Here is a 24,033-nt window from a genome sequence, read left to right as displayed (position 1 = left end):
TTCGATAAGATATTTTTCTCGAAATCTAAAAGCACAACCTAGATTCGAGTCAATTAAGTAGTTGAACATGTTATTTCTCCAACCTCGTGAAAGTGACATGTTTTCATTTCCGTCAAAAACAACTTTATATCGAAGGAGTTTTGATTTGACGGCTTGCACATGTGCAGTTCGACGGGAGACGACTGTTAGACCCGATTACTTGTTTCACCACAGGTGGCCGGTGGTACCGACATTAGAGAAGACGGGCTCATAGTACTGGCTGGAACGGAATAAATGGAATTGTATCGAACACATTAAACACATAGTTTCCATGCGTTTGATACAATTCCAGCCATTATTAAGAGCCGATCTCCCTTCAGCAGCCTTGTGGTAGACGTCATGAGCTTTGCTAGCCAACGTCGCAATGACATCGCCTACAAGTGTGATCGGGGATTTGTATTGAATAAGCCGTTTTAGCCTATATTCATACTGTACGGTTTGTGCCGTAACTTTAACACCTACTCTAACCTTAACTAATTTTAAATGTCAACTTCAATGGAGTAATGGAGGGTATGGCCGTCCCAAGGACCCCGGATAGCACGGACCAATGTTACCACAGCCACAAAGTCAAAATGCGCTATATCGTCAACGTTCATGAAAACAAACATTTTTCGTCTAAATGTAAAGTTATGGTTAGTCATTAGGTTAGCAGAGTGGTTAGGGTTAAAATCAAACTTTTAAAGAAGATAAAAAGGGTTTGGTTAGAAATAAGTGGGGTTTATGACTTTGTGGCTGTGGTAACTAGTGACTACCTCTTGCAGAATGTACTTGTCGCATAGGAGTGACGTTATTCTGTCATTTTCAAACATGGCGGCCGAAGGCTCGGATTTAGAAGACCTGAGCAGCAACGGGCTAATGGAGGGTCCTTCGGGTTGTAAAAACATTAAATAATACAAATATATTGATGAAGCTATTCAATAGTGACGTAAAGATCATATGCATAGTCGTTTGTAACTTCGCAGATCAGCTAGCAGTCGCAACGACGCATGTGAAACGATGGCTAGCTTTCTAACTAGCCGACATGGCTAACATGAATTTCTGTTGCGCAAACTGACGAAACAGAAATGGTCTTTCCCCCAGCTAGTACCAGAGTAAATCAACTAGCTAGTACTTGCTAGCTCGAGTATTTTGTTATGGTATGTTAATCTGATCTAACGACTGTAGAAGCAGACATAAATCGCTGTTCCCCTGCAGAATTTCGGAAGTTTATGCCGTTTGTTGACATTGCCGACGTCATGATCTCTGTGTAGTATCTTGAAATCCTAATGAATGAATGGCTAAAAACACCATCAGTGACTGAAATTTCCTTTATAATGGCATTAATTTACATTTAGTTTGTAAATGACATCTGCTTATGCATTATCGAGCAGGCCAGCCATTTCTTTGTGTTATAGATTTAAAAACATCTTCCCTGTGTAACTTTCTCAATTTCTCATTTGAAAGCTCCGGAAGCCACGGAGGCTGTCCAACCTCCAACAGAGATGGAAGAGGTATCAGAGGGGAATGGTGGAGAAGAGGCTTCAGAAGCAGCAGCTGCGACAGCATACAACATGCCTCTGGTGGAGAATGAGGAGGAAGAGGACGGAGAGTTGCCGGCGGACTTTGACCGACTCTGGAAGCTGGCCCATGACAATCCACAGGATTTTTCTAGCTGGACTGACCTGCTGCAGTACAGTGAACAAGAGGTGAGGAGAGCTGAGGGGACAGACAAGATTCCTATTGGCATTTTGACATAACCAAAGATCCTCTGCGTGAATAGTAAAGGCGTAGATAACCATACCACTGTTGTTAAGGAAGGCAGTGTTGAAGTTGAAACCAACACTTCACATCAATAATGATTTAAACTAAACTGACAACTAAACTCATTGTTACTTAGTGAATTTGCAGCTAACCCAGATTTCTAATGGTCCCCAGAGTCACATGACAGCATCACGTCGAGCGCTAGTTGCCTTTCTGGCGCGTTACCCCCTGTGCTACGGATATTGGAAGAAGTTTGCCGACTTGGAGCGACGTGCAGGCTACACCAACAAAGCTCAGGAGGTATGATGAAGAAGAGTGTTTGGTAAAAGTGACACTGATGTGGGTCTTGTAGTGCTAAGCGATTAGTGATTTTTTTTTGTTTGTTTTGGTTAGATTATTTAAAAAACAATCACTGTTTTCGATTTCTCGTTCAATAATTTTTTTAAACATTAAATGCATTATGAAATACCTATTTAATGGAAATTTGAAAGCCAAAAATAGCAAACATTCAATTGCCAAAACATTGAAAATATTCATTGTCTCTGTCAGGTCCATATAGAAAAAAAGGAAATTACTATGGGACTCCCAATCACAACCGGCCATGATTGGGAGTCCCATAGGGCGGCGCACAATTGGCCCAGCATCTTTCGGGTTCGGATTATGCCGGGGTAGGCCGTAATTGTAAATAAGAATTTGTTCTTAACTGACTTGCCTAGTTAAATAAAACATTTGACTAATCTCTGCACAGGCAGTAGCATCCTGCCAGCCAACCATCTACCGTTATCTCTGTGCTCCCCATACTGAACTGTCTGTAGTCATCCTATTTAACTAGCCTGCCTAAGTATGCTGTCTGACAATTATTTTACTCGTTTTTCAAGTAGATAAGCTATACTTTCACAAACTGTCTCTCTCTCTCTCTACTACTAAATGGAATTCCAGTAATTGAACCGATGTCGGTCAATTAGTTGTTTAATAACCAGCATCTGCTATGTTTAATAGCCATTGACTAAACAAAGGGCACATACCGCAGTGCGACATTCTTTGAATGTCTTTGGCACTAGGAAATGATCTAAGTGACATGATTGCTTCATAATGTTTTTGTGTTGTTCCAGGTGTGTGTTCAGGGTCTGAAGGCCATCCCTCTGAGTGTAGATCTGTGGATCCACTACATTAACCTACTACTGGGCACACTCAACATGAACCTGCCAGAGTCCTCTCACTGCATTCGCAGGTATACACTCTTAAACTCAGTGTCACACTTATACACATTTGTTTACTTCTTTTGCCAGCTTTACATTCAACTCTAGCCAGAACACCACCTTTTTCCATTCAGTACTTATTGTCAACGTAATGTTCTAACAACCCGAACTATTTTTATATAAATCTGATGGACTGATTTTTGTCTCATCTCCCCAGTGCATTTGAAGAGGCGGTGGCAGCGGCAGGACTAGACTTCCACTCTGACCGTCTGTGGGAGCTGTACATCGAGTGGGAGAAGGAGCAGGGAGACATGAAGGCTGCCACTGGAGTCTACGACAGAATCCTCAGAGTCCCCACTCAGCTGTACAGCAGCCACTATGAGAAGTGAGACTATACACATTCACAAACAGTACACTTTCTCTACTAAGAGAAACAGTAGAGCTTCAAATCAGTGAAAACGATGAAATTTGTACATTTTATTAAATTCTAGATGTTGATAATCGTATGATTATCAAGCTCACTTCTTAATCGGGACCTCTTATTTGCTGACCTAGTGAATCTTATCCACTCTCTCTATCCCTCCTCTCTCTCTTACAGATTCAAGACTCATCTTAATGCTCATGCCCCCAAGGATGTCCTCTCAGCAGAGGAGTATGAGGGGTTGCTTGAGGAATCTAAACAGATCCACAAGACTGAGAAGGCTGAGCTGGCTGAGGGGGAAGATGAGTTACCACCTGGGGAAGAGAAGGAACCTACAGAGGTGGTTTACAAATGACAAATCCCTGCTAATGTTGGAGAAGATTTAATATGAATGTCAGATGCTGCCAAAATAGCAGATAGTGGAGACATTTCAAGTTGTGGAGTGAGGTTACGGTGTAGGATCTAACTCTGTTAAACTGATTTAAAAGTCTGTCATTATAACTGTCATGTTATGGTTCACCCAATCAGGAAGAGGTGATTCCGAAGATGCGAGAACTCCTATTGGCTCGCAGGGAGAAGGTGTACCAGGACCTGGAGGGAGAGGTCAGGAAGAGGTGGAACTTTGAGGAAGCTGTGAGTTACCCCTGACAGACACACACACACATCCCTTCTATGTGCAACTCAGAAGTTATGATTGAAGTGTGATACTTTCATTGGTTGGAAACATTGACTTACCTTCTCTTCTGTTCCCATTCCTCCCTCCATTCCAGATCAAGCGTCCTTATTTCCACGTGAAGCCTCTGGACCGGACCCAGCTGAAAGCCTGGCACTCCTACCTGGACTGGGAGCTCACCCAGCTGGGAGGGGGGGATGAAAAGGAGGTGGAGACCGAACCAGACACCATGGAGGGCCAGGAAGAGGAGCAAAAAGAGGGGTCAAAGAGAAGTGGGATCATTGCCGGGGGTGACCGGAGGGTACGGATCCTGTTTGAGCGCTGTCTGATTGCCTGCGCTCTCTACGAGGAGTTCTGGACCAAGGTAAGGAGGGGCTGCATGTGTGTGTGTCAGTAACATGTTTGTATGTTAGTGTAACTAATGTATACTGTGTGCATATTTCTCAGTATGTTCAGTACCTGGAACCTCAGAGTCTGTACGAGGCACGGGGAGTGTTCAGGCGAGCCTGTGAGATCCACCTGGCCCACAAACACACCATGCACCTGCAGTGGGCCACCTTCGAGGAGAGGCATGGTGAGAGAGGAAGAGACATGAAACACAGGATATCATTACCAAGTGTTGTAGCTCACTCACGCCCTCCTCCCCTCCTCCTCCCAGGTGATCTAACAGAGGCACGGCGTGTTCTAGAATCTCTGGAAACCTCTATCCCAGGATTGGCCATGGTCCGGCTGCGCAGGGCGGGGCTAGAGAGACGGGCGGGCCGGCTAGATGAATCAGAAGCTCTGCTCAGGGACGCGGTGGTCCAAGCCAAAGAGACTCCTCACCTCCATGCATTCTACTCCATCAAACTGGCCCGGCTGTTGCTGAAGCTTTGCAAGAACCCCAGCAAGGCCCGGGGAGTCCTGCAGGAGGCACTGGAGATTAGCCCGGTGAGAGAAGGGGGGATTGAGGGAATAACAAAGCTGGAAGCTTTTAGTACAGAGGGGAAGAAGATCACTTGCTCTAACTTTTACATGAAGCCTTAACCTAAACCTCAGAGAAGATATCACTTACGGTTTGATGCCAGATCTCCCTTTCTTGATGATCTCTTGACCAAGCAGTAGGCTATAACTCTCTGTCCCTCTCTTTCCTCCCTTACTCTCCACCTATCCTCTCCCTTTCCCAGGATAACGGTAAGCTGCACCTGAACCTGCTGGAGCTGGAGGTGTCTGGTGACCCCAGAGGGTCACCCGAGGGGGTGCAGCAGTGTGTGACTCGGGCGCTGGCCGCACCCCTCTCCCCACGGACCAAGATTCTCTTTTCCCAGAGGGGCCTGCAGTACGCTGAGGACTATGGGACTTCTGTGCAAAGGTCAGGGCTCACAGGATTGTTTGTTGTTTTTAGATACAATCAGGAACCCAGAGAAAAAGAAACATGTCAAGGCATTTTATTGAATGAATGAAACTGGGAAAAATGCAATTTACCATGTTTTAAATGTTACTGTTGCTGTCCTCTGGCCTGCAGTGTGCTAACAGTCTATGAAGAGCATCACTTTACCATGTTTTAAATGTTACTGTTGCTGTCCTCTGGCCTGCAGTGTGCTAACAGTCTATGAAGAGCATCACTTTACCATGTTTTAAATGTTACTGTTGCTGTCCTCTGGCCTGCAGTGTGCTAACAGTCTATGAAGAGCATCACTTTACCATGTTTTAAATGTTACTGTTGCTGTCCTCTGGCCTGCAGTGTGCTAACAGTCTATGAAGAGCATCACTTTACCATGTTTTAAATGTTACTGTTGCTGTCCTCTGGCCTGCAGTGTGCTAACAGTCTATGAAGAGCATCACTTTACCATGTTTTAAATGTTACTGTTGCTGTCCTCTGGCCTGCAGTGTGCTAACAGTCTATGAAGAGCATCACTTTACCATGTTTTAAATGTTACTGTTGCTGTCCTCTGGCCTGCAGTGTGCTAACAGTCTATGAAGAGCATCAGAAGCTGCTGAAAGAGCTCGGCAACAAGAAGAGAAGGGCTGAGAATGGGTGAGATTATAGCACATCTGTCAATATCATTACCAATAAAATAGTGTGATGTAGTGACTCAATATTGAGATTTGACAGATGGATTGGTTATTGACGTAGTTGTTGTATTGATTGATATGCAGAGACGGCGAGGACCCAGAGAAGATGAGTAAAGGAGAAGATGGCTCCGCTGTGCCCGCTCCACCACCGGCCCCTCCCACAATGCCCCATGTTCCCATGACGACACCACCTCCACCCATGATGGGTGGGGACATGAGTGCGGCTCATGCAGGCTACGCAGGCTATGGAAGCTGGTATCAGGTACGACAGGGATTGTTACTGTACCATCTAGCCAGATATTAGACGAAAGCCCTCAAATTCAAAATCTGGACCTCGAAAACTGATTTAGACCTGAGACACCAGGTGGGTGCAATTAATTATCAGGTAGAAGGGAAAACCAGCAGTAGTTTGGACCTCATAGGGTAACATTTGAATACCCCTGCACTCAAGTGTTGATTAATGGTTTTCCTCTCCTCTTTCAGCAACCACAGTACGGGGGATACGGAGGCTACCAGCAACCCTGGAACTACAATCAGGGTTACTACCCTCCCAGCTAAGGGGGAAGAGAAATGCTGTGACACCATTGTTCAGTGAACTCACCACCACCTCAGTTTAAACTCCACGAATGAGTCCAAATGGCACCTTATTTCCTATGTAGTACACTCTTTGACCAGGGCCCAGGTCAAAAGTAGTGCACTTTGTAGGGAATAGGTTGCCATTAGGGATGTACTCATATCTTTTATCAGGAACAGGGGTGTGACATCTACTACTTGTTTGATCTTTGAAAATGTGCTCCTGTACATTGTTTTAATGATAAACTATTTTTGTATTCTCTTCTACATGCAGCCCCTTTCACTTTAAGCAAACCCGTCTCCACAGGTCCTGTATTATTTAAAGTCTTGCATCATTCCAGAAGTATAGGCTAGTCTTTTTTTCTAATGTACATAATGGTGTTTTATAGTGTGAAGTCGGAGCTCTTTTCATATACGAGCAGGTTAAGATCAATCTATTGTCCCTCATTCAAAGCTTGTGGATCGCCATTCAAGTTCCTGCCCAGTCGAGTCCTCCAGACAGAAGATAGGGAAGCCATGTTGTTTTATGCAGGTACCAGTGCCTCTGGTCAAGCAAGGCGTAATAAGTGGATGTACGCTATGCTGTACCTAATGGACATTTCCAAAACTAACAGCATTGGTCATGTTTGGTAAAACTTTAGGAGTAGGAATCTGTTAAATGTTTGTCAAAATCCACTCGTAAACCACCACAACTTTTGCCTTTATCACTCAGTTTTTGAAAATGTAACTTTTGAATCTTCACTTTTAACATTGCTCAATAAACCATTTCAGTGAAACTTAATGTGTATGTAGATTAAGTATCTGTTAAACTGATTTGGAGCCTTGGATTGTGCAGCTTCATAAAAAAACAGGTTAGTTAGTTTTGAGTTGTTGCATTCTCTGTGGAAAGTATGTTCAGTCCACCACATTACTCTCCAAGTAAGTTTTATTCAAGTTTGAGTGAGTATGCAATAACACCACTGTAAAATGATTTAACTTTGAAAAACTACAACTTGCAATGCAGTGGAAAGTGTCAGTGTCAACAAGCCATGTCTAACTTTAAGCCCCATGAGAATCAATACAGTCATCCATTTTGTGTTGCCATTAAAGGTTCAGATTAAAGTTCAAAGTGTTTGTTGAAGGAGAATCAATCCATAGTTGACATCCTGGTCTCTGTCCTGTTGGGGGTGATAAATGATGTGTTGGCTCATGAAGCATCTTTTTACTTCAGGTCCTTATTTCTTTGCAACGACCAGCACAGCTGAAGGCACCAAACCTGAACAATGACACAAAACAGTTAAGACCGTATCAAATGTTATTGGTCGCTACACAAACTAGAACACACCTTCAATCTCATATTAGATTAATCTATAACTGCAACACAGCATAGAAGAAAGCAATATGTCTTTGGCTGGTTTTGACCTCTCCAGTCCTTTCAGATTAGTGCGGATGAAGGAGAGAAAGCCACTTTAGACTATTGTGACTGTACAAGCCCAGTAAGAGGGGCATCGTCCTGTCTGCTCACCCAACTCCTGTAGGGGTTTCTCCATGTCCAGTTCTGTGTAAACGCGGCGTGGGTATGGGGACAGCAGCGTGAAGTCCTGGCCCTCGGGGGCGTCGCCATTCATCTGGATGTAGACACGCACGGCAGCCAGCGGCTCCTGGGCCTTGAACACGGAGGTCAGTGCCGAGCCGTCAAGCATACGCACCTGCGGACAGGAGGATGAATGAATAAACTTTATTGACTTAAGACACCAAACAACGGTTGTCAAAGGATTCTTGTGCAAACAAACTCATAAAAAAGATCTGTTGTATTACAACTGTTGTGTCAAATGCGTTGTACATCAGTTGTGAGTATGAACAGAATGAGAACTAGGCCATAGACATCCATTGCCCCTTACCTGTATTCTGCACTCGTTATAGTCCTTCTTGGCGGGAGGCGGGCCCTGACTGGGCGGAGAGGAGGGAGGGCCCTCTGCTGAAGGGGAGGTTACAGCTCTACTAGAAGAACCACCTCCAAACTGGAGAAGAGAGGCGTAGAATGGGTTAGTGCATTCAACTCTTTCTATGAAAGATATGCAGACGTTATTTAGCAACAGTTCAGCATACGAGTCAGATGCTGTAGGTGCAGTCAGTACCTTAAGTGCTCTCTCCTCTCTGTCGCGTGCTATCTTGTCTCGCACCCGCTGCCTGAGAGAGAGAGCAGTCATTGGATTAAAAAATATATATATATATATATTTAACTAGGCAAGTCAGTTAAGAACAAATTCTTATTTACAATGACGGCCTACCCCGGCCAAACCTGGATGACGCTGGGCCAATTGTGCGCCGCCCCATGGGACTCCCAAACACGGCTGGATGTGATACAGCCTGGATTTGTACCAGGGACTGTAGTGACGCCTCTTGCACTGAGATGCAGTGCCTTAGACCGCTGCGTCACTCGGGAGCAAGAGAAGAGTTGTGGAGTGGGAATAGACCTCATTTTCACTAAGCCGTTTAGAAGAAGCAACTATTGGCTGTGTCTGAAAACATTACTAGCTATTTTTGTTTCCTAAATTCCTCTCAAAGCTCATTGGAGGAGGTTCGAGGGAGGGACCTTGGATCCTCTCCTCCAATGCGCTTTGAGACAACAGCCACTGGCCAATTCGAAAGCATCAAATCCATCCGTGATGTATTGTGGGTAAATTGTGACTGACTAAATGATCTACAAATAATAATACATATACACAAAGTATTTTGTAGATCAGTTAATTGGCAGTCGCCTGCAATGCTGGCTGAAATGACTAACAAGCCCATTGACTTCATGGCTTACTTGGCCATTTTGTCGTCGTTCTTCTCTCTCCGGCGCAGGTCGACCATTTTCTTCATCTCATCCTCCTGCAGTTTCTGTTTGACCTGCAGCAGCTCCTGGCCCTGCCTCCTCCTCTGCTTCTCTCTGTCCACCTCTTCTGCTCGCTCCCTCTCTCTCCGCTCCTCCTGCTTCACCCGCATCAGCTCCTCTAGCCTGGTACACACACACACGCAGGCAGACACGCAGGCAGACACACACAGGTTTCATTGTATGCCATCTCTTTGTATTTCCAACAGAAGGCCTACCCTTTTGCTGATCTTATTGAGTAACATCTTTTGACCAAACCCCAGTTTCTGACAGAATAACATAAGTGTGTAAACAGAGGTAGAGGTGAATTATCTGACCTCTTTATCTGCTCACGTTTCTCCTCCTCTGTCATTGGTTGTTTGGTATCCCCGTCATGGATCATCTGGTCACCCCCATCTGTAGCTAAAAGGTAGAGTTAACATATAAGAGGTGAGGGACAAGAAGACAATGTAAACCAACAACCATGTTAACCAGTAATGGGAAGCCAAAGTTATAACTCAATCATAACAATATAAGTAACCATAATACAAAATGCTGTCACGACAATTGATCACTTACCAGGGTCTGCTCCCTCTGCTGTGGGCTGGGCTGCTGGACTGGGCAGTTGTGGGTCACTTCCTCCAAGCACGTTCCCCACAGGAGGTACATAGGGCTCGTCAATGTCTGGGTCACCCTCATGTTCCATCAACCTGTGGAAGACGCATGATAGAAGAGAGACATCATGAATCAGTTATCCAATGTGAATAACTTAACTGAGGACGTAAAAGCCTCAGAGACTAGCTCACCAATGCCCTTATCAGTTGACTTACCAGTCCATGGCCCGCTCTATGCCCTGGTTTCCTGTGTGTGACACAGCCTTTTCCCTGCAAGCAGAAGAAAAATGGACAGGATCAGAGTTGATCACATCATCTTATCATGATCTTTAGTTTGAAGAAGAATAGCCACATGAATGAAGTTAGCTACTTACGCTCTGTTTCTGTCAAAGCCCATTTCCAGCAGGCTGTCCAATGTTGTTTGTTCTGCCATCTTGCTGAGAACATGAAAGTGAAGAAGAGTTTCACTTTGTAGTCTGATACTGTAAGCAAGTAGCTGGGCATGTGAAGTAGATCCAAGGGCCACAAACATGTATCGTTATGTCTATATGATTGAGATTCAGGTTTAACCACTTTCAGGTGTAACCACATGCTACCTGTATAACTACTTTAGTTAGATGGGTTGTTACATAGGTCCAGAACGTGCTGGCTAGCTAGTCGTGTAACGTTAAGTCAGCTAACGTACTGGACTGAACTGGCTATGAAGGTAACAAATCAGCATCATTCCCGCAGGAAACATTTTACTATCTACAGACCATCACATGAAAATCATTCATAAAGCAAATAAGATTTGTCCAGTAACTTTGCCGTATTATCTGTGTTCACATATAGCTGGCTAGCCGGCTAACTAGCTGTAAACTGACGGTAGCTAGTATGATGGAGGAATGAGATGGCTAATTTCAGTTAGCCTCTCCTGCTAGCTTGTAACAAGAACACTGTTTGCAGAGTAAATTGATGATGGCCTGTAAAATATAGCTAGGGTGACTATTACATTGCACTTGTGAAAATGATGGCGCTCAACCATTTCATAAACGTTATTTTACTAAATAGCATTATTTATTTGTGCAACATTAGCTAACGTTAGCAACTCACATTCAGAATCAGTCAACCCACAACACCGCTTTCTGACCGTACAGTCCACATGCAAGTACGGAGGCCCGATAGGATAAAAAAAAAAGACCACATTTTCCAAACATTCTCATTCACAGCACATTTCTGCCATCTAGTGGACCTTACACATTCCCTATCTAGTGGACCTTACACCTTCCCTGTCTAGTGGACCTTACACCTTCCCTGTCTAGTGGACCTTACACCTTCCCTGTCTAGTGGACCTTACACCTTCCCTGTCTAGTGGACCTTACACCTTCCCTGTCTAGTGGACCTTACACCTTCCCTGTCTAGTGGACCTTACACCTTCCCTGTCTAGTGGACCTTACACCTTCCCTGTCTAGTGGACCTTACACCTTCCCTGTCTAGTGGACCTTACACCTTCCCTGTCTAGTGGACCTTACACCTTCCCTGTCTAGTGGACCTTACACCTTCCCTGTCTAGTGGACCTTACACCTTCCCTGACTAGTGGACCTTATACCTTCCCTGACTAGTGGACCTTACACCTTCCCTGTCTAGTGGACCTTACACCTTCCCTGTCTAGTGGACCTTACACCTCCCTGTCTAGTGGACCTTACACCTTCCCTGTCTAGTGGACCTTACACCTTCCCTGTCTAGTGGACCTTACACCTCCCTGTCTAGTGGACCTTACACCTTCCCTGTCTAGTGGACCTTACACCTTCCCTGTCTAGTGGACCTTACACCTTCCCTGACGTCACCCTGAATTTAATTTCTGCTGCTCTATGGATCACTGAGAAGAAACAGTTGGCTGGAGCGATGTGAATGGGGTAACTAGGTAACACTACACTTTTCTGAACACTGTGTGATTTATACACACACAGAGTTTCATTATGGTTAAGCTCCACTTTTGTTTGCCCCCTGTATTATATATAAAGTTATATCTGATTCCTGAGCATGCTTTTACTGATACTATTTGGGTTTAGGGTGTGTGTGTGTGTGTGTGTGTGTGTGTGTGTGTGTGTGTGTGTGTGTGTGTGTGTGTGTGTGTGTGTGTGTGTGTGTGTGTGTGTGTGTGTGTGTGTGTGTGTGTGTGTGTGTGTGTGCACGCCCTTGTGTAGGCTTTGTGTGTTTGCTAAGGTCTTACTGTATGACTGTATACCTGTAGGTATTCAAACAGGATGCAGAGTTTATGGGCAGGGCCTGTTACATATTTACTGTACATATAATTATTCATTTATCTCTCCCTCTCACAGCCTTAAGCAGCCCTCACTCACTTCCTTGACCAGTCCTTTACTGAACTTCAGTTCCTGAGGGTGAGTAGGTTCAGTTTGTTTTCAAATTCTTATGTTTAAATCTCAACCTGTCTAAATTATGAGATTAAGAAATGTAGTAAAGTGCAATAGATCATTCCATCCATAGTCAGTTTTATTTAGGACACTGGTAGCCTTTCATCTTGTGGTTTTCTCTTCTTGTAACTGACAGGCACAGAGAAAGTCAGCTAATTTCCGAACTTGTTTCCGTACTTGATTTAACGGATTAAGTACTTGTAATTCTAAATGATTACATGATTATATTTTGTGATATGTGAATTCACTGATCAGACAAAGAAACTCAAATGAATGCAAAAATATAGAAAGAGAGCAACATGTAAGACAGAAAGGTGAACAAAGTTGAAGGAGGCAGTAAGTGTCCAAAGTCACTCTCTTGTGAGTTTTTTTTATTGTTTTAGTTTTGCAAAGCTGGAAGGGTGGGGGGTAAAGATCAGTGAGTCAAAGTCTAGAGAGATTCTGGGAAGGACAGCGAAAAAAGAGAAGGCCTAATATTTTGGAACTAGAGAAGGTCTAGGATTTATACTATGTTTATCATAGTAAGTTCAATACTGTTTGAAATCCTCTCAATTCAACAAATGTAATTGAAATTCAATCATGAATGCATAAAAAAGTATTTCATTGATTGAAGTTGAATAACTGAACCCCCTTTGCAGGACTCCCAGACTACCTATGTGCTGAACGATACCAACCCTTTGAGAACATTGCGCTGGCGGGCACAATCACCATGCCCTTTAGTCATACTCTTTCATTCAGATAATCACTTTGCCCTTTAGTCATACTCTTTCATTCAGATAATCACTTTGCCCTTTAGTCATACTCTTTCATTCAGATAATCACTTTGCCTTTTAGTCATACTCTTTCATTCAGATAATCACCATGATTTTATTGCCATAATAAGTGATACACAATCTGTACTGAAAATAAGCAATAAGTAACAACATGAACTATGTATCAATTTTGAAGCTCTGTGTTGTAATTCCCCTTGACCAACAGGAGGCAGTCTAATCTCACACTACATGACATGACTCCTTGAGACTTGTGATACAGTACTTAAATGGTTTACTATTGAATCATGTGGGTTTATGGCTGTGTGGTAAGGTGCAGTGTAGCTCCAGTGTCTGGTGGTCGCTGGCTGTAACAGCATCTCCATATGGAATAGCTCAGGGTTCCAGTGGAGCTGCTGTTATGGGCGGAGAGACACCTCTGGTCGTCACCCTGGATGCACGGTGTTGGCCTAAATCTACTGTATGTGATGTTGTCTATGTACTTGTATGTACTTGAATAGCACTTTCAATTCTCATGCATTTGTATAGTGTTTATTTTCACAATAAAGATACTGGTATTTATGGTAATTGTCTGTACTTGTCACAGTATCTGGTCTTTAACACAGCCTACCACATATTTGGGCCAACAATGAACACACACACAATCATACACACAGCAGATTTTTCTTTGGCTATCAGATGGGCCACTATAGAGCTGAGTCCATCTTTTGGGCCACTATAGAGCTGAGTCCATCTTTTAATAAATTGCAGAATAATGAGGCCAAACCAGCAATATGCAGCAGCTGTCACAAGACTGGGTGAGATAACGAGAAGTCAGGTATTAATTGGCTGTTACTTCATCCTGATTCCTCACCATCATCTGAATCAGTTTGAGCGATCATAGGCCTACGCACTTCATTATTTCGCTGGGACATTTATTTTGAAGTTCACATTCCACTTCCTGCGTATCTCACACACACTCATGTGTCAGTCAGCCAGCCAGCCAGCCGGTGAACGCGGCCTCGGAACACAAACGGACAGGTAAAAGTGATGTTTTCCTCCTTTTAACGGATAGAGTGTGTTTATTATTCAACGTTTATGAGAAATTACGCTCTCAACTCCTACAAAAGATAGCTGGCTAGATACATTAATTCTCAAGTTAATGGAGAGGGATTTGTGCTTGGCGGTTGATTGGCTACTAGTAATAACTAGCTGGGGCGTGTTTGGCTAGTCAGGAAGGAGGGACGATCAACACCTCGCCTACTTTAGCATCTCTAGCTAATGTTACTCTACTACTGTTGTATGTGATAGAGTTGCGCTAGCTACTTCGCCATCTCTCTCTGTTGTTTTCAGATCGAAAGCGACACTGCTGTGTCAAACCAGCTCAACAGCCCACCATGTTCCGCAGTAGGGACAAAAAAACGCCCGAACCGTTCCAGGATGTTTCGCAAGGGTTGAAAAAACTATATCGGACTAAACTCTTTCCCCTGGAGGACACCTACCAATTCCACGACTTTCACTCACCGTCGCTCGAAGATGCCGACTTCGACAACAAACCCATGGTTCTCTTGGTCGGTCAGTACTCGACCGGGAAAACCACCTTTATTCGGCACCTGATGGAGCAGGACTTCCCCGGTATGAGGATAGGGCCCGAGCCGACGACAGACTCATTCATAGCCGTGATGCACGGTGACCAAGACGGGATGATACCTGGAAACGCCTTGGTTGTTGACCCCAAAAAACCCTTCCGCAAACTCAACGCATTTGGTAACGCGTTCCTCAACAGGTAAATAAATACTCACGCCAAATTCCCAGGCCCTAGGGGAGCTTATGCCTGTCAGGTGACACCCATACATGAGGAATTTAATAGGATCTCTATGGTAACACCTCTCTCAACATTCCATAATACCTCCCTCACAAGCCTCTGCATGTAGGGACTCTGAAACAAAACGATCCCTACTGTTCCTCCTGTCATTCCCCTTTTATTTCATCACCACAGACTGTAGTATGTGTTCCATCTACCATACCTGTTGTTAACCCACCTGTAAAAGTCACCCTGCCAAGTTGAGTCATCCTTTTCCCCTTGGCTATTTGAAGTGTAACAAAACCTAATCTAAACTATCCTCACGTTCTAGTCTGGCAGCTGGCTGCATTGTTTAGCCTGCAGCAGCACTGTAAGGTAAATGGAAAATAATGGATTGTGTTTTCAGTAGCCAGGCAAAAGTGTGTTATGTCTTCTCCGTAGTTGCACACCCCCAGGGCAGGCTACAGTAGCCACATCAGTAACAGCTGGCCAACTCTCACTGAGGCTTCTGCCTGCTCTGAGGCATTAGGAAATCCTAGTCAAATTGCAATGCTGGTATGTTCTTTATGGTAGTGTGACAGCAGTCAGTCAGCATCTAGGCTATGGCTACTCAGTACCCAGGCTATGGCTACTCAGTACCCAGGCTATGGCTACTCAGTACCCAGGCTATGGCTACTCAGTACCCAGCTGGTCTTCTTGTGTGTTCAGTTACTCATTATCATGACACATCAGTGATTCAGCAATCCAGACTGCTCTATGGCGCATTCTGACAACAGTCAGTAGTTCAACGTGGCATTATGACAGCAATCAAATAGTCTGTCTGTTCTGTGGCTTCAAACACACAATCCTTCAAGGTTGTTTTACTGTAGTGTCCTTTGCTGAAGTATCCTCTAGAGAGAAGGTCTATCTCCCCTCTGTGAGTGCTTGGCTGGCACCACAATACACAGCACTTAAACAGATGGTCCGATAAACCTTGCCTTGTCTCTCTCCATGTTGGAGAGACACAGACTGACTGACTACAGGTTTTAGAGGAAGTCATGTGCTCAACCTGGCGATAGGGGATTTCCTCAACCCCAGATTAGCTGTGGTGCCTCACACACCGCCATATGCTAGCTCAAGACACATGGGTCAACACTGATGCTGGATTAAACTCCTCATCCCTGTTCTAGGGTACTACATTACCCAGGATGCATACGTACAATTGATTTTTGTTGACTCATAGCAGAGAAAGTCAATGAGGGTCAATTGATAATTAGGCTATTTGATGAGATGAACAAGGCATCACAAGGCCCATGAGATGGGCTGTTTCACAACAAGACTGATGACTGTAACCGAGAGGGAGTAGTAAGAGTCAGCGGGATTGTGTTGGGGTTCCGTTTTACTGAACTCAGCCTGTTATTTCAGGACACTGACTGACTGCACATTACTGCATGTGGGCTTCCAGTAACATCTCAAAGGGAAATGTGTTGTAAAGTTCGTAGGCCTACTTGTCTTGCACAGAAGTGCACTCCACCATGTTCTCATTGCTCATACAATGAATGGCAATGCTGATAGTATTTCATCACTTTGGGAAGTTGGTCTGCCTGGTGGGGGCTCGGGGTGAAGAGGGGGACAGCGGGATGTGAGTTACTGTTTGAGTGTGTGATGGAGAGAGCCCAATTGTGTGGAAAATGTTAGATAAACGGGAAGGCTTGGACAGAGTGCCGCAGAATGTATGACATACGAAAAGCCGAAGTGGAAAAAGTTACGTTTTTGTTATATTTGGCAAATATTCCCGTTGTAATATGATACTACTCTACCACAGGATCCCCCACCCCCCTATTTCCTTGACTTGTTGTTTGGCCTTAAAGGTCCTCTTTCTCCCCCTCTCCAGTTGTAGGACAGATCTGCTCTCCTGGGAAAATGTGAGTTAAGAGATTAGTTCTAGTAGTCTTGTGACCTAATGCCTGTAGCATAATGTCTGGGATATTAGTTCCCGGGGAGCGGTGTCCGGCATATTAGTTCCCGGGGAGCGGTGTCCGGCATATTAGTTCCCGGGGAGCGGTGTCTGGCATATTAGTTCCCGGGGAACGGTGTCCGGCATATTAGTTCCCGGGGAGCGGTGTGACAGCAGAGTTCTGGGTTGAGAAGGAATATAAATTGTAAAGCGTAACAATCCCCTTTGTTCCTGCTTGAGGAAACGGCTGTTTTCTGTTTGACCGACCTTGCCCTCTCTCTCCAGATACAAAACGTGATTATCTGTCTGTCATGGTTTGCTCCAACTTTGTTGAAAAACCTTTATGTTTGGGGTGACTAATGCAAGATGACAACATTATGTGTTGTATGGGCTTGGACAGTGAGTCAAGGTTATTCTATGGACAATTGAAGAAATTATGCAGCATTCAACTCGCACAGAAAACAGTTCTCTCCTTGTTTGAATTGAGCTTTGTTCCACTTCCAGTCAAACCATTCAGTTTCCATTTCCAGCTGTGACAGGTTGACTGGAAGCATTGTTTGGGCCTACATTAATGCCTAGCTTAGTTTCAACATCCTCACCTCTCTCTCTGCCTCTCCCTCTCTCTCCTTGCAGATTTATGTGTGCTCAGATGCCCAACCCAGTCCTGGAGAGCATCAGTATCATCGATACCCCTGGAATCTTGTCAGGAGAGAAACAGAGGATAAGCAGAGGTCAGCCACACGCAAACTAATATATCACCGTTATCTCAATAAATGTGTTAAGCCTGACAGTGTCAACCACTCAAAGCGGGTCAGAGGTAACACAGGCCATTTTTAAAACTCACCTAAGAGGAGAGAATTGTATCAAATACTTATATTTCCTGACAAGAGAAGTGCATCTCATCCAACTGTCTTGTATGACATTTGGGGTCCTAGGAAGGGAAGCTGACTAGAACTGAGATGACTGTGAATCTCCCCATAACCCCTATTTTACACATTCTTCTGATGATGCTCAGCCAATATTTTCCTGTGTGTGATACTGCAATACCACATCCCTACCTCAGATGGCTATGATTCCACACACAGAGATGACTGATTGTTCATCAGCAGTATGACAGTGCCGGGGACTGGGTTAGAAGCAACACTTGGCATTGTGCGGCGATAGTGGGGAAGGCCTGAACATGGGTAGAGTTGTGTAGTTGTCATTGTGGGGACACTTGGTAGACTGTCTCCCACACACTCTTTCCCTGGTCGTCGTCCCCCCCCCCCACGACACGCACAAAGTCTCCCCCTGCAATACGTGTGCAGCAGAGCTGGTGCAGCAGAGCTGGTGCAGCAGAGCTGGTGCTGATTGTGTGGTCAGCCGCGTAGATGAGATTTTTAGACAGACTGACTGCATTGTTCTCCGTTCAGATGACACCGGCACTAATCAAAACCAGCATTCTATATCTTTCTTTCCTTTTTAAAGAGCCTGGGCTCACTGTGCCAGAACTCTGCAGGCTTCTGTTCAGAACAGCAAAAGGCCTCTCTGTTCCAGTTGTTTTTTTAAGTGGGTTAAAGAGGATGGAACTGAATACGTTATTTATATATTTTTTGTTTTGTTTTTGTTTTGTTGAATTTTACCCCCATTTTTTTTTTCCCTCCCAATTTCAATTACGATCTTGTCTCATCGCTGCGTCAGTAACGTTTTGAAACACGTTGCATAGTGTCTATAGTTTCAGTATGTAATTGTCAATTATAGGATCATGCTCGTGTCCAACCCTCAGAATACACCACAATCCAAAACCCCAAACCCACTTTTCCTCTTTATTTTTTCTCTCCACCATCTCATCTTTCTCCTCAGTCTCATTTGGGGTTCCTCCTCAACATAATTCTTGCTGATAGACACAGTCCAGGCGTGTGTGTGTGTGTGTGTGTGTGTCTGAGAATCCACCATAACCCCCCTCCCGTTGCATTTATCCAGGGTATGACTTTGCGGCGGTACTGGAGTGGTTTGCGGAACGCGTGGACCGCATCATCCTCCTGTTTGACGCCCACAAGCTGGACATCTCAGACGAGTTCTCTGAGGTGATCCGCGCCCTGAAAAACCACGAGGACAAGATGCGCGTGGTGCTGAACAAGGCTGACCAGATCAACACACAGCAGCTGATGAGAGTCTACGGCGCCCTCATGTGGTCGTTGGGAAAGATCATTAACACCCCCGAGGTGAATTATTATTTTATTCATTTCGACAAATGTGCTTCCCAAATGGCACCCTATTCCCTATATAGTGCACTTATTTTAAACAGGGTCCACAATAGGTCTCTCAAATGGCATTCTCTTCCCTATATAGTGCACTACTTTGCCATGGTCAAAATTAGCGCACTATTTTGGGAATAGGGTGCCATTTCAGATGCAGACAATTTAAAATGCATATAGAGTTGTCTTAGTCATCAGACTACAGCATAAACATTAAGGATGTGAAGTGTACCGTAAAGTCTACCAACTTATTTCCATTGTGGTCCTGCTGGGGCCGTGCCTGGCTACCCAGACTCCTTGCTATGGCCAAATGCTACCCCACACCCATGGATGTTAGTTTCTTCTCAATGAGTCTGGATCTGAGTACTTATTTATATCTCTATCTCACACACACACACACACACACACACACACACACACACACACACACACACACACACACACACACACACACACACACACACACACAGAGTACCAGTCAAAAGTTTGGACACGCCTAGTCATTCAAGTGTTTTTCTTTATTTTTACTATTTTCTACATTTGTAGAATAGTTTTGATGTCTTCACTACTATGAAATAACACATGGAATCATGTAGTAACCAAAAAACTGTTAAAAAAATCAAAATATATTTTAGATTCTTCAAAGTAGCCACCCTTTGCCTTGACAGTTTTGCACACTCTTGGCATTCTCTCAACCAGCTTCATGAAGTAGTCACCAGGAAGGCTTTTCCAACAGTCTTGAAGGAGTTCCCACATATGCTGAGCACTTGTTGGCTGCTTTTCCTTCACTCTGCGGTCCAACTCATCCCAAACCATCTAAATTGGGTTGAGGTTGGGTGATTGTGGAGGCCAGGTCATCTGATGCAGCACTCCATCACTCTCCTTCTTGGTCAAATAGCCCTTACACAGCCTGGAGGTGTGTTGGGTCATTGTCCTGTTGAAAAACAAATGGTTGCTGCAGAATGCTGTGGTAGCCATGCTGGTTAAGTGTGCCTTGAATTCTAAATAAATCACCCTCAGTGTCACTAGCAAAGCCCCCACACACTACCACCTCCATGCTTCACGGTGGGAACCACACATGCGGAGATCATCCGTTCACCTACTCTGCATCTCACAAAGACACTGGTTGGTACCTAAAATCTCAAATTTAGACTCATCAGCCCAAAGGACAGATTTCCACCTGTCTCTAATGTCCATTGCTCGTGTTTCTTGGCCCAAGCAAGTCTCTTCTTATTGGTGTCCTTTAGTAGTGGTTTCTTTGCAGCAATATGACCATGAAGGCCTGATTTCACGCAGTCTCATCTCAACATTAACTGTTCAGAGGTCTGTTACTTGAACTCTGAAGTATTTATTTGGGCTGTAATTTCGGAGGCTGGTAACTCTAATGAACTTATCCTCTGCAGCAGAGGTAACTCTGGGTCTTCTTTTCCTGTAGCGGTCCTCATGAGAGCCAGTTTCATCATAGCGCTTGATGGTTTTTGCGACTGCACTTGAAGAAACTTTCGAAGTTCTTGAAATTTTACCAGATTGACTGACCTTCATGTCTTAAAGTAATGATGGACTGTCATTTCTCTTATTTGAGCTGTCCTTACCATAATGTGGACTTGGTCTTTTATCAAATAGGGCTATCTTCTGTATGCCACCCCTACCTTGTCATAATACAACTGATTGGCTCAAACGCATTAAGAAGGAAAGAAATTCCACAAATTAACTTTTAACAAGGCACACCTGTTAATTTAAATGCATTCCAGGTGACTACCTCACGAAGCTGGTTGAGAGAATGCAAAGGGTGGCTACTTTGAACAATCTCAAATATAAAATATATTTTGATTTGACACTTTTCTTGGGGGGGTTACTACATTATTCCATATTTGTTATTTCATAGTTTTGATGTCTTCACTATTATTCTACAATGTAGAAAATGTAAAAATAAAGAAAAACCCTTGAATGAGTAGGTGTGTCCAACTTTTGACTGGTACGGTGTGTTTATTTATTTATATTTTATTTATTTGATTTAACTAGGTAAGTCAGTTAAGAACAAATTCTTATTTACAATGACGGCCTACCCCGGTCAAACCCTAACCCGGACGACACTGGGCCAATTGTGCGCCACCCTATGGGACTCAATCATGGCCAGTTGTGATACAGCCTGGAATCAAACCAGGGTGTCTGTAGTGACGCCTCTAGCACTGAGATGCAGTGCCTTAGACCGCTGCACCACTCAGGAGCCCATATATTTATTTGTCTTTATTGATTTATGAGTATTGTCGTCCTTAGGTGGTCAGGGTGTACATCGGGTCGTTCTGGGCCCAGCCTCTCCTGATCCCTGACAACAGGAAGCTGTTTGAGGCTGAAGAACAGGACTTGTTCCAGGACATCCAGGGGCTGCCCCGGAACGCAGCGATACGGAAACTCAACGACCTCATCAAAAGGGCACGGCTGGCTAAGGTGAGGGGAGGGTCCAGATGTTTGTAGGAAGGTATGGGGGTATAGGAAAAGAGAAGGAAGTGGAGGGCACTCAACCAACGGGAGTCGAGGTGCAACATTTATAAAAAAAAAATGTATTATTGAAAAGGTGCAACACTCGCTCACCATTATTAACTCGCTGTTCTATTTAAGCTAAATTAAAAGAATGGGACTAGGAATAAGGGAATATCCAAGAGGGCACTTTAGCAGAGAGGAGCAGCGTTAAAGCTAGTAGTATTTTGTTGTAGGCCAACAGGTAGTTTCTTGAGGATGTTTGAACCCTTGTCCATGTCTACATCCTCAACTAGATGGTTTATTATGGCAGAATATCAGTCTGGTCAATAGCTTGTTTCTAAAGGTTGTGTGAACTTTGAACCTTTGTCCAGGTCCATGCCTACATCATCATCTCTCTGAAGAAGGAGATGCCCAGTGTGTTTGGGAAGGAGAACAAGAAGAAGGAACTGATCGCCAACCTGGGAGAGACGTACCTGAAGATAGAGAGGGAACATCAGATCTCCCCTGGAGACTTTCCCTAAACTCAAGAAGATGCAGGTGAGATGGAGACCCTGAATCCATATCTAGTGTAGCCTTTGTCTCCTCAGAGAAATGTTGCTGGAATAGTTTCCGTACACACGTCCACACCAGAGGTTAATCAATGTGACTCTACAAACTGAAGTCTTATCCCATCCTCTGTATTATGTTGTTGAAGTAATGAAGACCATCCAATGATGAACATATTGTTAATGACCTCAGGCCTTTAACATAGTATACATCTCCCTCGTCTCTATAGGAGCTCCTGGCTGGCCACGACTTCTCGAAGTTCGCTACCATGAAGCCCAAGCTACTGGAGGCTGTGGAGGACATGTTGGCCAACGACATCGCTCGCCTCATGACCCTGGTCCGCCAGGAGGAAGCCGCCATGCCCAGCCAGGCTGTACACGGAGGTGCCTTCGAAGGCACCATGTCCGGCCCCTTCGGTCATGGCTACGGAGAGGGAGCCGGGGAAGGCATCGACGAGCTGGAGTGGGTGGTGGCCCGGGACAAACCCTCGTACGATGAAATCTTCTACACGCTGTCACCGATCAACGGTAAAGTGTCGGGCGCGGCAGCCAAGAAGGAGATGGTGAAGTCCAAGCTGCCCAACACGGTCCTGGGCAAGATCTGGAAGCTGGCCGACGTGGATAAGGATGGTTACCTAGACGACGAGGAGTTTGCGTTGGCCAATCACCTGATCAGAGTGAAGCTGGAGGGACATGAGCTGCCGGGTAAGCTTCCGGAACACCTGGTGCCACCTTCTAAACGCCACCAGGAGATTGATATGGGAGAGTGATGTGGGGCTGGGAGGAAGGGGGGGAAACGCAATCTGATGAACCTGGGGAGGGCTGGGTTAGGGAGGGCTTGTTTTGAGTTGTGGGGGAAATGTTTCTGAATATTTGCTGAGGGAGGGTTGGGCGGGTGGACAGTTGGAACTGATGAATGGACATTAATGCAACATGTGTTGATGCTGCATGAGGGGATGGGAAACGTGTTAAAAAAAAATTAAAATATACTGTCCATATGTTGATCCAAAGAAACGTAATGAACTTGTTCTTTTTGGAGAAAAAAGATTGTAACTTAGAATTGTTTTATCTATATTTTTGTATTTCCTGTCTGTTTACTATGAGATGTTTTCAAGTTCTTCCATTTTATTATTTTCTCAGATTAATAAAAATGTAATATTTATCCCAATTAAGTAGTGTATGTTGGAAACTCTTATTTTGAAATGTCTGCCTGTAATTGAATTGAATACATAAGTGCCCCATGTAGGTGAGAACTGGTCACTGTCAGCTGAGCTGGACGCAAGCACCTGAGGACAGGACTCCACTTATGTATCTGCTTGTCAAATATGTTTTGACCAAGGGTGGAGAGATACAGCTGTACCTGGCCTACTGAAGATACTGACTGAGAAAGAAGGAACTGCGAGAAAGACGGAAGTGATTCTGGAACATCCATGGTGAACATGTGGATATCATTTAGAATGCTGGAAGCAGAGTTGAGAAAGTTCCAGAACTTTGACACATTATAAAGAGAGACAAACATGTTGAGTTGAACTTTTAAACTATTGAAGCTTTCAAAAGCAGGTTTTAAACTACTAGACTGGTTTCACCTCAACCCCAGATATTGTTGGCATGTCTAGATGTGCCAGTTTAGCATAATTCAAATTCTCTTATTTCCATATCTTTGATTCAAACTGCGAGCACTCGAGAGAGTAACCAAATGTTTACACTTCCACTCAAC

General features: G+C 44.4%; 3 protein-coding genes across 4 annotated transcripts; 2 read left to right on the top strand and 1 right to left on the bottom strand.

Moving 5' to 3' along the window:
• Nucleotides 1-640: 640 nt before the first annotated feature.
• Nucleotides 641-7,476, top strand: LOC106612086 (pre-mRNA-processing factor 39). 2 transcript variants are annotated; one of them, XM_045724127.1, is made up of 14 exons: nucleotides 641-910; nucleotides 1,483-1,724; nucleotides 1,954-2,079; nucleotides 2,892-3,010; nucleotides 3,196-3,363; nucleotides 3,577-3,739; nucleotides 3,928-4,032; nucleotides 4,170-4,436; nucleotides 4,520-4,646; nucleotides 4,731-5,002; nucleotides 5,239-5,423; nucleotides 6,015-6,089; nucleotides 6,212-6,389; nucleotides 6,611-7,476. In XM_045724127.1, the coding sequence occupies exons 1-14, from the start codon at nucleotides 802-804 to the stop codon at nucleotides 6,683-6,685; spliced, it is 2,211 nt and encodes a 736-aa protein (XP_045580083.1). In that variant the 5' UTR covers nucleotides 641-801; the 3' UTR covers nucleotides 6,686-7,476. The 2 variants fall into 2 exon arrangements, with proteins under 2 accessions (XP_045580083.1, XP_045580085.1); XM_045724129.1 differs by lacking the exons at nucleotides 6,015-6,089; nucleotides 6,212-6,389; nucleotides 6,611-7,476 and adding an exon at nucleotides 5,577-5,634.
• A 131-nt stretch (nucleotides 7,477-7,607) lies between these two features.
• ubxn1 (UBX domain protein 1) lies at nucleotides 7,608-11,378 on the bottom strand. Its single transcript, XM_014212927.2, has 10 exons — nucleotides 11,243-11,378; nucleotides 10,525-10,587; nucleotides 10,367-10,420; nucleotides 10,116-10,246; nucleotides 9,875-9,959; nucleotides 9,492-9,683; nucleotides 8,818-8,869; nucleotides 8,581-8,700; nucleotides 8,205-8,388; nucleotides 7,608-7,955 (listed from the first exon to the last, which is right to left on the bottom strand). The coding sequence occupies exons 2-10, from the start codon at nucleotides 10,581-10,583 to the stop codon at nucleotides 7,915-7,917; spliced, it is 918 nt and encodes a 305-aa protein (XP_014068402.1). The 5' UTR covers nucleotides 10,584-10,587; nucleotides 11,243-11,378; the 3' UTR covers nucleotides 7,608-7,914.
• Nucleotides 11,379-12,547: 1,169 nt separating this feature from the next.
• On the top strand, nucleotides 12,548-23,488 carry LOC106612088 (EH domain-containing protein 1). The gene is given in 8 exon segments (XM_014212928.2): nucleotides 12,548-14,354; nucleotides 14,667-15,099; nucleotides 17,687-17,784; nucleotides 19,016-19,257; nucleotides 21,568-21,738; nucleotides 22,143-22,283; nucleotides 22,285-22,308; nucleotides 22,547-23,488. Coding segments are annotated over 7 exon segments (1,605 nt in total). The 5' UTR covers nucleotides 12,548-14,354; nucleotides 14,667-14,710; the 3' UTR covers nucleotides 23,087-23,488.
• The last annotated feature ends 545 nt before the right edge of the window (nucleotides 23,489-24,033 follow it).

Source organism: Salmo salar, chromosome ssa09 (assembly GCF_905237065.1).
Source record: "Salmo salar chromosome ssa09, Ssal_v3.1, whole genome shotgun sequence".
Taxonomy (NCBI): domain Eukaryota; kingdom Metazoa; phylum Chordata; class Actinopteri; order Salmoniformes; family Salmonidae; genus Salmo; species Salmo salar.
This window is presented reverse-complemented; position numbering and strand designations above follow the sequence as displayed.

Excerpts from the sequence above, each read along its gene's own strand:
- LOC106612086 (XM_045724127.1), top strand. The coding sequence starts at position 802 with ATGTACTTGTCGCATAGGAGTGACGTTATTCTGTCATTTTCAAACATG. Across the intron at positions 4,437-4,519 it reads ACGAGGAGTTCTGGACCAAG|TATGTTCAGTACCTGGAACC; the intron begins GTAAGGAGGGGC and ends CATATTTCTCAG. Across the intron at positions 6,390-6,610 it reads GCTATGGAAGCTGGTATCAG|CAACCACAGTACGGGGGATA; the intron begins GTACGACAGGGA and ends CTCCTCTTTCAG.
- ubxn1 (XM_014212927.2), bottom strand. The coding sequence starts at position 10,583 with ATGGCAGAACAAACAACATTGGACAGCCTGCTGGAAATGGGCTTTGAC. Across the intron at positions 9,684-9,874 it reads AAACGTGAGCAGATAAAGAG|GCTAGAGGAGCTGATGCGGG; the intron begins GTCAGATAATTC and ends TGTGTGTACCAG. Across the intron at positions 8,870-9,491 it reads AACGACGACAAAATGGCCAA|GCAGCGGGTGCGAGACAAGA; the intron begins GTAAGCCATGAA and ends TCTCTCTCTCAG.